This window comes from Phlebotomus papatasi, chromosome 1 (genome assembly GCF_024763615.1).
Source record: "Phlebotomus papatasi isolate M1 chromosome 1, Ppap_2.1, whole genome shotgun sequence".
NCBI lineage: Eukaryota > Metazoa > Arthropoda > Insecta > Diptera > Psychodidae > Phlebotomus > Phlebotomus papatasi.
This window is the reverse complement of record NC_077222.1, coordinates 13,538,930-13,553,135: the sequence shown is the minus strand read 5'-3', so window position 1 is coordinate 13,553,135 and position 14,206 is coordinate 13,538,930. Positions and strand designations below refer to the sequence as shown.

The 14,206-nt window shown below is 33.4% G+C and overlaps 3 protein-coding genes across 4 annotated transcripts in view; 1 reads left to right on the top strand and 2 right to left on the bottom strand.

The window, feature by feature from the left end:
- LOC129800050 (uncharacterized) overlaps window positions 1–14,206 on the bottom strand; it is a 464,496-nt gene that overhangs the window by 175,857 nt on the left and 274,433 nt on the right. The window lies entirely within an intron of this gene.
- Window positions 5,469–7,705, top strand: LOC129800059 (uncharacterized). 2 transcript variants are annotated; one of them, XM_055844433.1, is made up of 3 exons: window positions 5,469–5,654; window positions 5,709–6,308; window positions 6,492–7,705. In XM_055844433.1, the coding sequence occupies exons 1-3, from the start codon at window positions 5,513–5,515 to the stop codon at window positions 7,703–7,705; spliced, it is 1,956 nt and encodes a 651-aa protein (XP_055700408.1). In that variant the 5' UTR covers window positions 5,469–5,512. The 2 variants fall into 2 exon arrangements, with proteins under 2 accessions (XP_055700408.1, XP_055700409.1); XM_055844434.1 differs by having other exon boundaries at window positions 5,709–7,607.
- LOC129800067 (uncharacterized) lies at window positions 6,399–9,918 on the bottom strand. Its single transcript, XM_055844442.1, has 2 exons — window positions 8,830–9,918; window positions 6,399–8,770 (listed from the first exon to the last, which is right to left on the bottom strand). The coding sequence occupies exons 1-2, from the start codon at window positions 8,975–8,977 to the stop codon at window positions 7,821–7,823; spliced, it is 1,098 nt and encodes a 365-aa protein (XP_055700417.1). The 5' UTR covers window positions 8,978–9,918; the 3' UTR covers window positions 6,399–7,820.

Genomic DNA, 14,206 nt, shown 5'->3' with positions numbered 1-14,206 from the left:
TAGGGGGAGGCTTTGAAGTTTCGCACCCAAAAATGATGTTCAAGTTCAGTGATTTTTTCTGACTACCATGCAAACCGTATCGATTCTCCAACTATGCCAAAAAATCTCTTACTTACAAGGTTCATAATCCCCCCTCAGATAATTCTAGGAAATCCTCAGAGCTTCCTCTAAAGGAAAATGAAAATTTAATGGCGATTTGTGCGAAAGTTCAGTCAAGTTTCCATCTTCGCACACGATTGACGTCATCAGTGGACACCCTATTTTTACCTTAAATTCTGCACCGGATACTAAAAGTTGTACATCATTGTTTGAAGGCAATTCTAATCTACTTGATTAAACTGTTTTTATAAGGAATAAAACGCTTTAATATCACTTTTTTGGACTTTTCTAAGAGATGTCTTCATGACATTAAAAACTACGTTTTCGCTTGATTCCATGAGAATTTCATTCTGGAACCTCTAAATTTGGTGAATGCTTTTTTGAAAAGTCCAAATATCACGAAATTTACACTAATCAATAAGTTTTTTAAGCTAAAAGATGACTAAAACTCTGCAAACGAGAAGACCGCAGAAGATTCCACCATTTCTCTTCGGAGCCGGACATACTCAAAACGTTTAAATGTGCTTCATTGAAGATTTTTATGTCCCTACAACTACAGGAATCGGGATTTAGCACAGATATTGAGCTTCAGAGGGTGAACAGGCCAAAATTTTCACAAAATAGTCTCTCACGGACAATTTTTTTTCTTTGTGAAAAACAACACAAAAGTGAGGTTATGTCAAAGATTCTCAAAAACCAGTTGTAAACTGTGTGAGCTTATTGCAGATGTGATTCTTTCATTGCACATTCAGATTGTGCAAGCTTGAAAAATATTTTTACATAAAAGAAATGCAAAATTGCTTAAAAATTACTCAAGTGCGGTCCATTTGAGTCAAATCACTTCTTGTTTATCAACTTTAAGATTTTTAAGTTTTACTTTTTAGTGGTGGTTCAAATTGGTAGATTACAATAGATGTGAATATGAGGGATCGCATCTAAAATGAAGTTTCCAGAAATATGTGCGAAAGAGCAATGTCTTCTCTGTGCGATCGATGAATGTGAGTCAAGTTTGTGAAATTTCTTCCACCCACAAAAGCGGTCTTCTTCAGCCCAAACGATTTTTACATAAATATAAACCCTAATAACCCCTCTACCTCCTGTGATAGTCGTTTTTCAGAAAAGTGATATTAATTGTGCAAAATCGTATGAAGTATTACACATCAAAATTACGATTTTTGACCTGTTTTTAATTTTTGCTTCCTGAAACTAGGAAAAAAGGATTAGACTTCCAATTTTTCAGGAAAGGTGGGATTTAAGACTAGCTATTGAAATATATAGCCATAGGTAAGATTCATAAATGAATACGGAAGAAATACGAAGTGTTCGAAGATAGCGTATGTGTGAACGATCAATGCTTTCCCCTACTCTTTGGCCAGAGTTCTTCAATAAATTGTTAAAATATTTAATATTTTCACCTTAATAAAATAAATTAAAGTTTTATTCTGAAAAAAAAAGGCATAAGTATTTTCAAATTTTCCGTGTCATAGAGTAGAATACATTTAGGCGTATTTCAAAAATGATTTCATAAATTGACTCCCAATGGTAGGCAAACTTGCATAATTCCGTCAGGTGCATAATGCCGGGACAGAGTGTTAAATTTTTATAGTTAGCCGAGATACAAACCATTAAATGTAGTTGTCTATACTGGTTTGAATAATTTAATTTCCTTTTTGAAATTTTCCTGGCAAGTTACCCAATCTTCCCTTAAAAAAATAATAATGAGTTGTTAATCAAAATAATCAATCACAGTCAATTACGTATTGTAACCAAGTATTATTCCGTGAGTTTAAATATTTTTAGTAGGATCCATTGATTGTAAAACTTAGAAATTAATAAGACTAGACATGCTCCAAAATACTTGGTCAAAAGCGTAATTGACAGAGATTGATTGTTTTGATTAACAACTCATTATTATTTTTTCAAGGAAGATTGGGTATCTTGCCAGACAAATGTAAAATAGGAAATTTAAATATTCAAACTAGTATAGACACCTCCTTATTGTGTGTATCTCGGCTATTTATATAAATCCAATTTTTTCGTCACAAGGAATCACAACCAAAACTTCTCAACGTAAAACTTTTACAAATAATATATTGAAAAAAATTAAAATTATAAAGTCTAAACCACTATCAATACAAATATCGCCAATGAGAGTATTTCAGCAACAATTTATGGAACACATGAAATACAAATTGAATGACACGGTAGCCAATACTAGCCAATACTTCGTGATTGTTGAAAACGATTAAATGTGGTGACGAATTTTGTAATTTTACTAGAAAATCACTATAAAATACAATTGCAATTTACACAGAAGCTTTATTTAGACATACTGTAGGATTGATTAAACGACAAAATGCCAAAATCGCGGTATGAAATAATATACGATGAATTTTATCTCCTGTCAGATTGAAAATTGCATTTTCATGTGGCTTCAGTGGAACTTTGTGGACGTATTGTGAATGATTGTATTGATTAAAAACCGTATGACAAATTAAAATTATTGCCATTTGTCAAATAAATTATAGGGTAAGCAACCATGAAGGTTGGATCGTCAATTCAAAATGAAATGATTTTTTTTAAATTATTCATTGCTGGGAAATTTTGGGAGGACATTTATGTCTCAACCTCAACACTAGACCTTTTATTGTATGTACGCTATCATTCCCTTTCCACCTTTTGAGAGCTTTACTCTGATTAAATTTTGGATTTTTTCTAATTGATTTAATTAAGTCTTCCTTTCATATAAAACCATATAAAATCGTTGTTTTTGCCAACAAATATTTAAAGCCAAACAGATGTTTTTTTAATCCAAATTTTAGATAGAGGAACTGCTTGTAATTTCGGACACCTTGAGGGCAATTTGGGACACCACAAATAAATTGATTGAAATCATGGAATATTCTTAAATACTTAATGAATAATGTATTCTATATAAATATTTATTTTAATTAAAATTGTTTTGTTGGATATTCAGTTTGCTGATGTCAACTCTATTCAATAATTAAGAAGTTTCCGGGTTCCGTGGGACATCCTACGACGTCTGCTCATAAATAGGAAGATGACTTAGTAAATTAAGTTCTTTGAATGAACAACAATGAGCAGCCTATTGAGGTGGACTAGTTGTCCAAAATTATAAGCAAGGTATCCAAAATTACCGTCACATCCATGTCTACATTTTTATTTATTTTTAAACGTATTAAGAATATTTTTACAGAAAGCAAATATAATAAACTTTTTGCCAAGGATGCAAATAACACTTCTGAAAAGAAAGTAACAAAAAAGTTGAATAATGCATTTCAAACTTAAGACATTTATCCTTCCGCCCTGTCCCAATTTACAAGTACATTCCCTAAATTTCTTATCAAAGAAAATAACTTTGTAACTTAAAATGTAGTCACTTTGATGAGCCATTTTGCAATATGACGTTATTATAAATTTGCTAAATTTTCACAACGAATATTTTAAACAATTATGCCCTAGACACACTTGCTACTTAAGTTGAGAGACGGCCTTAAATAGTAATAATTAAAATAGTGATCAGATAACATTTCCATCAGTTTCTGACTAATTCGTCTCTCGATTTAAGCAGAGAAACGGCTGAGTTAATGGGAAATTGATACACTGAGAAAAAAAGGAGGGTGTGATTAACTTTTTTTCCTCATAACTTTAACACTTTTTAGGTGTAAAAATATATCAACATTTTTTAATGTTAATTTTACACCTTTTTAAGTGTAAAATTAACATGAGAAAGGGTAACTTTAACCCATAATACACCTAAAAAGCATAATATTTACACCGATTTCAGATCAATAATGCAGGGTAAAATTAACATTTCTGGAATGCTATTTTAACTTTTTCGGATTTCTCTCAGTAGTGTAGGAATTAAGTCAAATCATCATTTTGATTATAATTACGTTAAGCCGTCTCTCAACGTAAGTTGTAAGTGTGTCTAGGGCTTTATACTATTTTTGGATCTGTGTTAAACTACTACATAAAATTTACAGAAAATTATTAGAATCATTTTCGAATTCATTCAGTCTTATGCACCATGAAAATACTAGAAAACAATTACATATATTTTACGTTTTTGCAATTTTATAAATTGCTGAAGTTAATTTCAAGTCAAACGAGTAGTTTCACGAAGTTAATGATTTTTGTTAACATTAAACTTGTCCCGGTTTAGTAATATAAAGATCTTAAAATGCATAAAAATTAAATTTTACGTCCTTAGGAATTGCACAAAGCTCCTATACATTATTAATGATTTATTCTACTATTTCCAAGGGAAAATTGGATCACTTATAAAAATTTCAGTAGGTAACTTTAAAAACAAAGGAAGTTATGAGAAATTTTTACATGCAATAACATTTTGGAATATTTTCAGTGGCTTAACGTAGAAGCAAGAATAGAATCAGCAAACTGTCTGAATGGAAGAGTGGTGTAATTAAACTTGCAGTTGGAAGCAGAAAGAAATAGTAATATTCTTCATATTTTAGGTCTTCCAATGATTGTCGTGTGTGCAGTTAAATGGCACAGAGATGGGGTTGGAAAAGGGTGGAAAAAAAGTGAACTGGAAGATTATGTTGTTAAAACGCGGAAAATGTAAAATGAGAAGCTTCTCGGTAAACTTTTACCTCTCGCTCGTTGCAGCATGCTCACATAGTTTTGCAGACCTAACAAAAGCACATGGAGTGTTAGAAGCACCTACGAGCATTTATCTTTCTCATTCAAACCTCCCAAGCAGACTTTAATTATCCTTTCCATGCTTCTCACAATGATATCACATTTTATGCTTGGGAGATAATTTCAAAATTCACCCCAACTGACCGATGCCAGTTACCTTATTTTGCCTCTAACAAACAACTTCGCTCACACTAATTATAAATGTCTCTCAAAATGTTGGTAGAACAGAATATGGTACTCTACAGCAGAGAAAACACATTGAAAATTTAGTAGAAAATATCTAGGAGCGTTTAGATGAGCAACCTTTAATTTAGTTTCTAATAAACTGCATGGACTAAATTTTCCTATTTATTATCGTGAGAATTTATACGGTCTTTACAATTAACCCAATCCGCAAAATATTACTCTGACTCAAAAATGACTGCTCTCCTGAGGTCAAAATATAGTCAAAAAATTACTCTGAATTGAAGTTATTAAATGTATGTAATACTTTCGTCGGATTACAGTGAAAATATTACTTCATTAGGAAAAAAATAATATTACTCAATATGTTCGTCATTTGGCTTACTGTCATCTAACGCGTCAGAACTCCGTCAGCACAACTACTTTAATACGAGTTATACGACTCCTAGTTCATCAGTGTTGTATTACAGTTATTTTTAGTAATATTTATTGACAAAGTGAAATTGACGTCTTGTGGTATCCATCTCCAAATAAAACCCTGAAAATGAGCAAAAGACCATTTAAATATTCATCAACATACTATAGAAAGTTGAAGAAACTTTCTGTAGAGGATACAAGGCATTCAGGACTCAAGAAAAATGAGGAATATCGCGCAGTTCCTGATGGAATAAATCAAAGCAACAATGGTACGTACTAATTTTGTTCTTGAAAGTGAGTTTATTGCTTTATTTTCATTATAGACCACTTCAATGACTCAGTTGAAGAACGTTCAGATGAGGAGGTTGGAGACACAACGGATCAAGATGAAGCATATTTTGAAGAAGGACTGAAGGCTTGGGCAATTGACCACAATGAGACTGGTGCTTCAATAAATCAACTTCTCACATTGCTAAGAACACATAAATGCTTCAAATATCTTCCGCGGGATAATAGGACACTACTGCAGTCTCCGCAAAATGTAAATATAACCTCTATGGGCTCAGATGGAGAATTCTGGTACAACGGCTTGGGGATCAACTTGAAAAGGCAATTTATTCACATGAAGGAGGATACGCAGATCTCCTTGAAGATTCATGTTGACGGTGTGCAAATCTACCGTAGTTCTAAAATAGACTTTTGGCCAATACTTTATATGGTTGAGGAAAATCCTGAATTTCCTCCAGAAGTTGTTGACATTTATTGTGGTGATAAGAAACCAGAAAACAGCTCGCAGTTTCTTAAGCAATTTATAGATGAGTTAAGAGATCTTATGGAGAACGGATTGATTGTGAACGGATTCACCCTGTCAATTAAAGTAAAATGTGTTATCTGCGATTCACCGGCGAGAGCATTTATTAAAGGTGAGATTTCTTAATAAATTCCGCTGTTGGATTGTGAATCAAATTAGGTTTTTTGCTTTTTGTGGCAAATATCTTCTTAAATAGTTTTTTTTTCTTATTGTGCTACTTAGTGTTCATATTTTGTATAATTCGTTTTCTTATTATATTATTTAATGTATTTTCCTGTGAATTGACAATTTTCAGGGACAGTGTATTTCAATCATTCACATGGCTGTGGCAAATGTGAAATTGAGGGAATTTACTACAAGCAAGAAAGGCACATGTCATTTGTCAGATCTAATGTCCGGAAAAGGACAGATGAAAGTTTCCGTGCAAAAAGGGATGATAATCATCATAGAGAAACATCAGAATTTGAACGTATTAAAATTGATATGGTGCGAGATTTTCCCATTGCCGATTCACTTCATCTAATCGATTTAGGTGTAATGAAGAAAATGTTGTTCACTTGGGTGTTCACGAATACGAATTACAACACAAAGTTTTCAGGTAGAGATATTCAAACGATGTCTGCCTTTCTACAGCGAATAAACTCTACAATGCCATCCGAAATTCACAGACGCGCTAGACCTCTCACACATCTTAAAAATTGGAAAGGAACCGAATTCCGTACATTTATTTTGTATATGGGTCCGGTGATTTTACGGAAGCTTTTGCCAAACGATGGGTACTTTAACTTTATGTTACTCTTCTGTGCAGTAACGATCTGTACCTCAGATCATTACAAAAGTATGCTTGGTGTTGCAGAAGTATTATTTAACGAATTTATTGAGACTTATATAAACCTTTATGGAATAGATTCAATTGGAAGCAACCTACATGGCCTTACTCATCTCGTAGATGATGTTAGACATCATGGCTCATTGGATAAGATATCATCCTATCCATTTGAGAATTATCTTCATCAAATTAAGCGAACAATAAGGAGTGGAAACAGGCCACTGGCACAAGCAGCAAGGAGAGTAACTGAAAAGTCTCAGCAACAAAATGTAATCGTACAAGAACTGACTTATCCACTGCTAAAAGGAAAAACATCTGAGGATCACGAGCTTTCGGAATGTGATGGATCATTCAGCTGCGTTCTTGTAACTCACGATTTCTGTTTAAAGAACGACTCAAAAAACAAATGGTTCTTAACAAAGCGCAACAAAATTGTTGAGATGATAAATGCAACTAAGAACAATGGAGAGGTTTATATTTATGGTACAGAGATTGGAAGATGCGTAGATTATTTTGAAAAGCCAATAAAATCATCTTTCTTAAATATTTATTCCACTAAATATATAATTCATGAAAAACAAAGTTTGTACAAAATTCAGGATTTGAAATGCAAGCTCTTTTCAATTCAGGATGGAAATGAAATAATTTTTTTTCCTCTCTTGCATACTTATATTAACTAGCTTTTAAGTGAAGAAATAAATTTTTGTAACAGACGTTGAGTTTTTCGCTAATTCATTTATCTGCACTTCATCAATGTAAGAGATATTATGGTGATTGTGTTGCTTTAAATACATTTTACTTATTCTTCTGCTTGGATCTGGCCAAACTGTGTTTCAGAATTTTCTCTTTGAAGAATTTTTCGTTTTCTGTGGTAGAATATTTGTCGTCAGCAAGTTTGACAATGTCATAAAATGCCTGGAGGAAGCGATTATAGGCAGAGAACTGCTTCTTTTCATATTTAGTTTTTGTGCCTGTCCAAGAATAATATTTCAACAACTCCCTTGTGAAAATTTCATCAACCAATCGATACGCAATTTTAATCCCATCTCGATTGCCTGAAGTGCCTCCGATGGAGGACATCTGGTAAATGAATTGCTCTCTGTACGACTCATCAGAAAGTTTTGTCTCAAAATCGTCGAAAACTTCAATACTTGCAATTGGAAAGATATTTATCTTAGATGCTCCCTTCTTGCGCATAGTTGCTGTTGTGGTACAATCATTTCTCTCCTGCTGCTCCAATATCCTGTCTAACTTCACGTTTATTCCCGGAAGAAGGGACAGCAGATCGTACTTTGCTTTCATATTATTTATCTCATTGGAAAGGACCAAACAATTTTCACATTGAAGACGCGGTAACTCTTGGACAGAAATTGCCTCGTCTATTCCTTCTGCACATACCTGAACAGGGTCTTCTCTTGCAATTTGAGTTGGAGTCACGGCAGGACCAAGATCACTTGCGGTACTTGCAATCATCATCTGGTAACGATTTTGTCTTTCTGGAGAATGCTTATCGTGACGTTCCTCAGGTATTGTAAGCAAGTAATTAAAATCCTGCGAGTTTTGATGTATACCTTGTGAACTAACAGGGTAGACTTTGGTATGCTGTCTTCCCTTCCGGTCTTGAAGGACTTCCTGCTCACTGTCCGTTTCAACATTGCTCAGGGCAATTTCATACTTAATTGCCTCCCCGTAAGTGGCAATGTTCCTCTTTTTCACCTCGCAATTTAGCCTCATCCATGATTTTTCTACAAAAAAACAATACATTTCAATTCTTGGATTATAAAAAGTGAGGTTAACAACTTACGAGGCTTCATTTTTTCGTTGCTCCGCAACTTTTCGATGTTCAGACATTCTCGTGGCCAGTACAACGTACCACGGTCTTCCCAGGTGTCTGGGCAAGCCGTGATGTATGGAAGATTGTCCTCAATTGTTTTAACAATAATGAACGGCATGATTCCTTCTGACGACAAAGCGCTAATGTCAGTGACTATGAATTTGACGTCCACAACTTTCGCTCAAGGTCTTTGTACAATATACACAATTTCTTGTTTTCTGCTATCGTCTAGAGCTTATTCTTTCTACACTCAATAGAAAAGATTGGAGTTCTATATTAAATAACTTTTTAGAGAAATTCTGATCAATCAATTCAGTGTGAAACGTTCTAAAACGAATTAAAAATCAATATAACAATTATTGTATATTGTCCAAACACCTCGGCTCATGCTTTCTGTCGTGTCATGGCGAACGGAATTCAGGGACTGTATCACGATGTATAAAATTAATTGAATATTTCTATTAAGTATTTATTTAAACCAAAATGCATACCAAATATTAACTCAGCACATTGAAGCAAGTTCCTGAGCCAAGTATAATAAATTTTAGATTTAAATAATTAATTCCGATTTTATTTATTGCAAATTATGTTTTTTTCAGTATTTTCATTCGGGATTGTAATTTTTATGAAAATTGAGCAATTTTCTTTCGGAAACGGTCAATTTCATATATTTTTCAGATACATTTAATGATTTATAGAGTATTTTATGTAAGATGATGATGAGAAATTGTGATATTAAGTTACTTAACTCCGACATGACATTTCAGTCATAAAAATTGCTAAAGACGACTAATAATTGTGCAGATATTTTTTATTTCATATCCCGAAGAGAAGTCCAACACTCGGTAGACAATTTTTGAGTCATCGGATAGATATAAAAATTACGCGTCATATTTGAGTCGTCGGCAGGTTATTTTCAGAGTTATTCTGACGCCAAATGACTTACATAATTACCGACATATTATTCCCCACTTTCCGTAATCCGACCCTCTGACAACCGTCATAGGACTCGTTTTTGGAATCTAGAATACATACATCCGACAGTAATATTCCTTTTAATTGCTACTTGGGAAAGTTTAGTCGTATGACACAACTTCTCTAATTTCTTTTGGCAGGCAAATGTTTTGACAAATATCGGCAATGCGTAGTAACATATTATTGTCATCTCAATTGCAACGATGCGTTTTTGAACCGAAACCATTCATCCACCCAATTTTCCTCTTTTCCCACATTGTCTTAATACAGCTCAGGTATGCCATTACCGTCGATCCGATGAAGAGAAAATCGGATGCATCCCAGGTATAGAGAATATAGCAGGGGCGTAGCACATCCAAATTTAACGACTTTTTGTTGCCCTGTAGAAGTGTGATACCACCGAACGTAATGGTGTTACAATATCACTTAGGGGAAGTGTGCGAAATTCCGGCCAGCTTGCAATTTCGGCCATATTTTTTGTTCCTCTAATTTCCATGAATTTTTAGTTTTTGCATTCTCTTGAGATTGTACAATGCAAAAAAAAACAAAAAATGTCGCTTCGACGAGCAAGATGATCTGAAAAAGACATTGAAAGAATTCTGCAAGGAACTATGAGAATGAAGGTGGCCGAAATAGGCCATCAATGCTATGTCTACATTTTTATTCATTTTAAAATGTATTAAGTATGATTTTGGAGAAAATAAAGATGATAAACTGTCTACAAGGTTCCAAACAACACTCCTTATAAAAGAGTAACAAAAACATTCAATTTTTATTAAAAATATTACATTTCAAACTTGAGACTCTGTCGCTTGCGTGCAACTATGCCGAAATTTGGCACACTTACCCTACTCAGTTGTTTGATCTATTTTGGCGATTTTACGAGCTATAGGGTAAGTGTGCCGAATTTCGGCCAGCTTCATATTTCGGCCACTTTGAGTATAATTTCGGCCAAGCAGTTAAATTAATTACAATTATGGATTTAATCTTCGAATAGTCAATGAATTTATTTTGCTTTTAAATAGTTATTCATTTTAGGATGTATTAACACAAGAACCGTTAAATTTTAGGTATAATTTGAATTTAAATTGTGTTGTAGAAAATCAGTGTGAAAAGAGTCTTACAAAAATATGACAGATTACTTGTGCTTCTAGCAGTCTTGTGATTTCTGGTGAAGTGCAGAGGGTTTCCCTTCGATGTTTTTCATGAAAATTGATTAGTTTTCATTGAAAATTCTTTTTGTTTAAGTTAATAATGAATCATTCTTTAAATTTCGGATAAAATTTCCCAGCTGGATCATGTTCATCAGAAAAGTTTTATCAAATCGGCGGCCAACTTTTTTTAAAGTTATTCAAAGGGGTATGTTACTGTTCGAACTCAAAGAGAGAGGAGTTATATAATCCACTTTTTCTATTTGTGAAACGGGTAGAGGCTAAACGGTAAGAAATATCGATTTCCGGTCTTCGACGACCTCTCCCTCCTTGAGTCAACATTATCTAGGACAGTTTACCCTCCAAAACCATGTTTTTTGGTTTATTTCGAAAACGGCTCCTAGAATTTCTTTCATTTTCGAATATGTTTTAGACAGAGGTAGCCAGGGCGAATATTTCATCCTTGGACACCTATGTTCGAAACCATTTCGCTATCGAATTTTCGAAGATCAAAGTTTAACCACTTTGGATGGCCTATTTTTTAAGCGATTTGCTTAAATTTGGATTTTTTTGAAAGATCTTGAAACTGTCAACCCGACTGCATCAGGAGTTGGTAGTACTCGTAAATTATTTATCTTTCTCGTATTTACTTTTTATTTGTCGAAAGCTTGTTACTCATGCAAAAATGTTCTAAAAAGTACTTTTTTAAACAATTTATTATTTGGGAGTGATTTTTAAATTTATCCACTAATTTTATCGTTAGTGAAGCGGTAAGCGGTATCACATGAGTTCGGGTACTTCGAAAAGCTGGGACGCTTTGCCTTATCTTTCTTTTTAAAATATGAGAAAAAGTTTTTAAAATTGGTAAACAACATCCTTTTGACAAAATTTGAACAAGGTCCATTTGCCCGTTTAACGAGACTTTTTTTTCAAATTACGCCGTTTATCAGTCTGAGTTTGGACAAATTACCCTATATGTACGAATTACATTATTTCTCGCTTAATATGTTATATAGGATATCGGAATTCGTGATTAAAATACAAAAAACACCGAGAAGCACCATTTTAAAAATAGATTCATAAAACCGGTTTTAAAAAATTGATTTTCGAAAGCGACTAAAACATTCTACTAATTATCTTGTTCTTAAGGTATGTTTCGTTTATTCATTCAAAATTTTTATTTAAATTATTTTTATTAAAATTAATTGATGCAAAAGTGCCAATCTTTTACTAATCCTTTTAAGAACATCTTATAAACGTCACTAATACAGAAAAGAGGGGTTTGGAAAATCTAAAATAATGGAAAACCTTCATTGCATACCATGAATACCTTTTGAGATAAAACTGGATTTTAAACGTGCACAAAATTCTCTGTGTAAAGGCAGAATTTATGCATTTTCATTGCAATTCTTACGCAAATTCTCGATTACCGTATTACCTTATCTCATATTCGGTGGCACTAGGTGAAAATAATATAAGAAAATTGAAGTACAACGAAAATTCGATAAATGGTGAACAAAAAAAAACTGTACTAACAGTTTGTTTTGCTCACCGTTTATCGCATTTTCGTTTTATTTGTTCAATTTTTTTGTACTATTTTCACCTAGTGCCACCGAGTATGAGATAAGGTAATACGGTAATCGAGAATTTGCGTATGAATTGCAATGAAAAAGCGTAAATTAACGAAATTCGGTGAGAATTTTACTGTCAATGAGATTTTGCCCTAATTCTGTAGTAATCTAAAAATCGAAAAATTCTCAAAATTTCACTCAAATCGCTGAAGTGCGATATAAAGAATATCAAAAATTTGTTTAGAGCCTATATTTTAGGCAAATTAAAGAGCATTTTTCTTTACCATATCTGTTCTTCAGTTTCTTCAAGGTTAGCTTCTTTGTTAAGCCGTGTTGGTATCCTAGTATAGACTTTTAGTTTATTGAAGACTTGACCGGCCTTAGCCCACATCCTTAGAAACTAGAATACCATCCATCCTGAATATTTACCACTATATTTCCCTTTTAGAATCGCTCGTGTACCTAATAATTATTATATGCTCTGTCTTATGCTTCAATTGTGAAGCTTATAGGGGCAACCTGGTCAAAATATTACTGCTTGTAAGATTCCTAATTCAAGGAGCAATACATCGTCATTAAAATTTCATTTGTTGTTCTTGCGCCAAAATAAGTCTTTGTCATGTTGACATGTTATCATGTGCACTAATTCCTGAAGCTTTTCTTGCTTTTCCGGAAGTTGCATTGAAGTTTGATTAAAGCCTTATCGTAATAATTCTGGGTAAATTTCCTCAAGAGACAATTTCACGTTGCATACAAGGGAATATAAAAAAAATTCAATCTGTGCAGAATCTCGTACCGGAGATGCTTTTGATCCTTTTTGGTGCACATTTATATCATGAAAATCGCTCAGAGGCTTAAGTCGGTGTCATGTCATCAAAACTGGTAACAAGAATGAACCTGAAAATGAGATAAAGGGCTGACGAATTTACTCCAAAATGCTCTGTGATTGATCTGTGACGGAGATGGGTAGTAAATTTGGATTAGAAGGAAAATTTTTGTCAGTTTGTGTGTGAAAATTCTGGTGGAAATGGCAAAAGAATGTCTGTTTGAATAATTCTTCACTATATGTATTTGTGCTTCTGAGGAAGCTTTGGTGGTAAAAGCTGACGTTTCGTTGAGCTTTTGCGATGGGTATATTATTCTTATTTCTGACGGTAAATTGTAAGCAAAAGGTAGTACATTTTAGGGGTGGTTTTTTAACGTAATAAGCTACAGTAAGGGAGAGCATAAGAGTTATAAATGGCCAAAGAAGCTTTTTGGATGATTGTGGTTAAATTTGGTGAGTAAAATGATAAATAATTTCACACGAAAGTCCCTATTATGCCCAGATAAAGAAGTGAAAATAGGGAAATTTTAATAGAAGCCAAGTGGAAGGAGTTATTTGCCATCCCCAAAAAAAACCGAGCTTCTATCCAAAAAATATTTACACATTTCATATCCTTCAACCAAATGGGTAGCATCGTAAAATATTATGGGATTGTGCACAATGTTGGAGAATTGAATGCGTTTGTTGAATGATATAAAAGTTTGTGTACTTTTTTTTTTGCACCCTGCCATTCTTCTTCGTCTTTTGCCAACAAACCATGAATAAAAAGGCACATTCAGTGAAATTGTTTTGCAAATTAAATGAAAACTTTTTCAATGGAAGCC

Coding starts and splice junctions, on each gene's coding strand:
- LOC129800059 (XM_055844433.1), top strand. CDS start 5,513: ATGAGCAAAAGACCATTTAAATATTCATCAACATACTATAGAAAGTTG. Junction 5,655..5,708: donor AATAAATCAAAGCAACAATG/GTACGTACTAAT, acceptor TTTTCATTATAG/ACCACTTCAATGACTCAGTT. Junction 6,309..6,491: donor GGCGAGAGCATTTATTAAAG/GTGAGATTTCTT, acceptor GACAATTTTCAG/GGACAGTGTATTTCAATCAT.
- LOC129800067 (XM_055844442.1), bottom strand. CDS start 8,977: ATGCCGTTCATTATTGTTAAAACAATTGAGGACAATCTTCCATACATC. Junction 8,771..8,829: donor CAACGAAAAAATGAAGCCTC/GTAAGTTGTTAA, acceptor GTTTTTTTGTAG/AAAAATCATGGATGAGGCTA.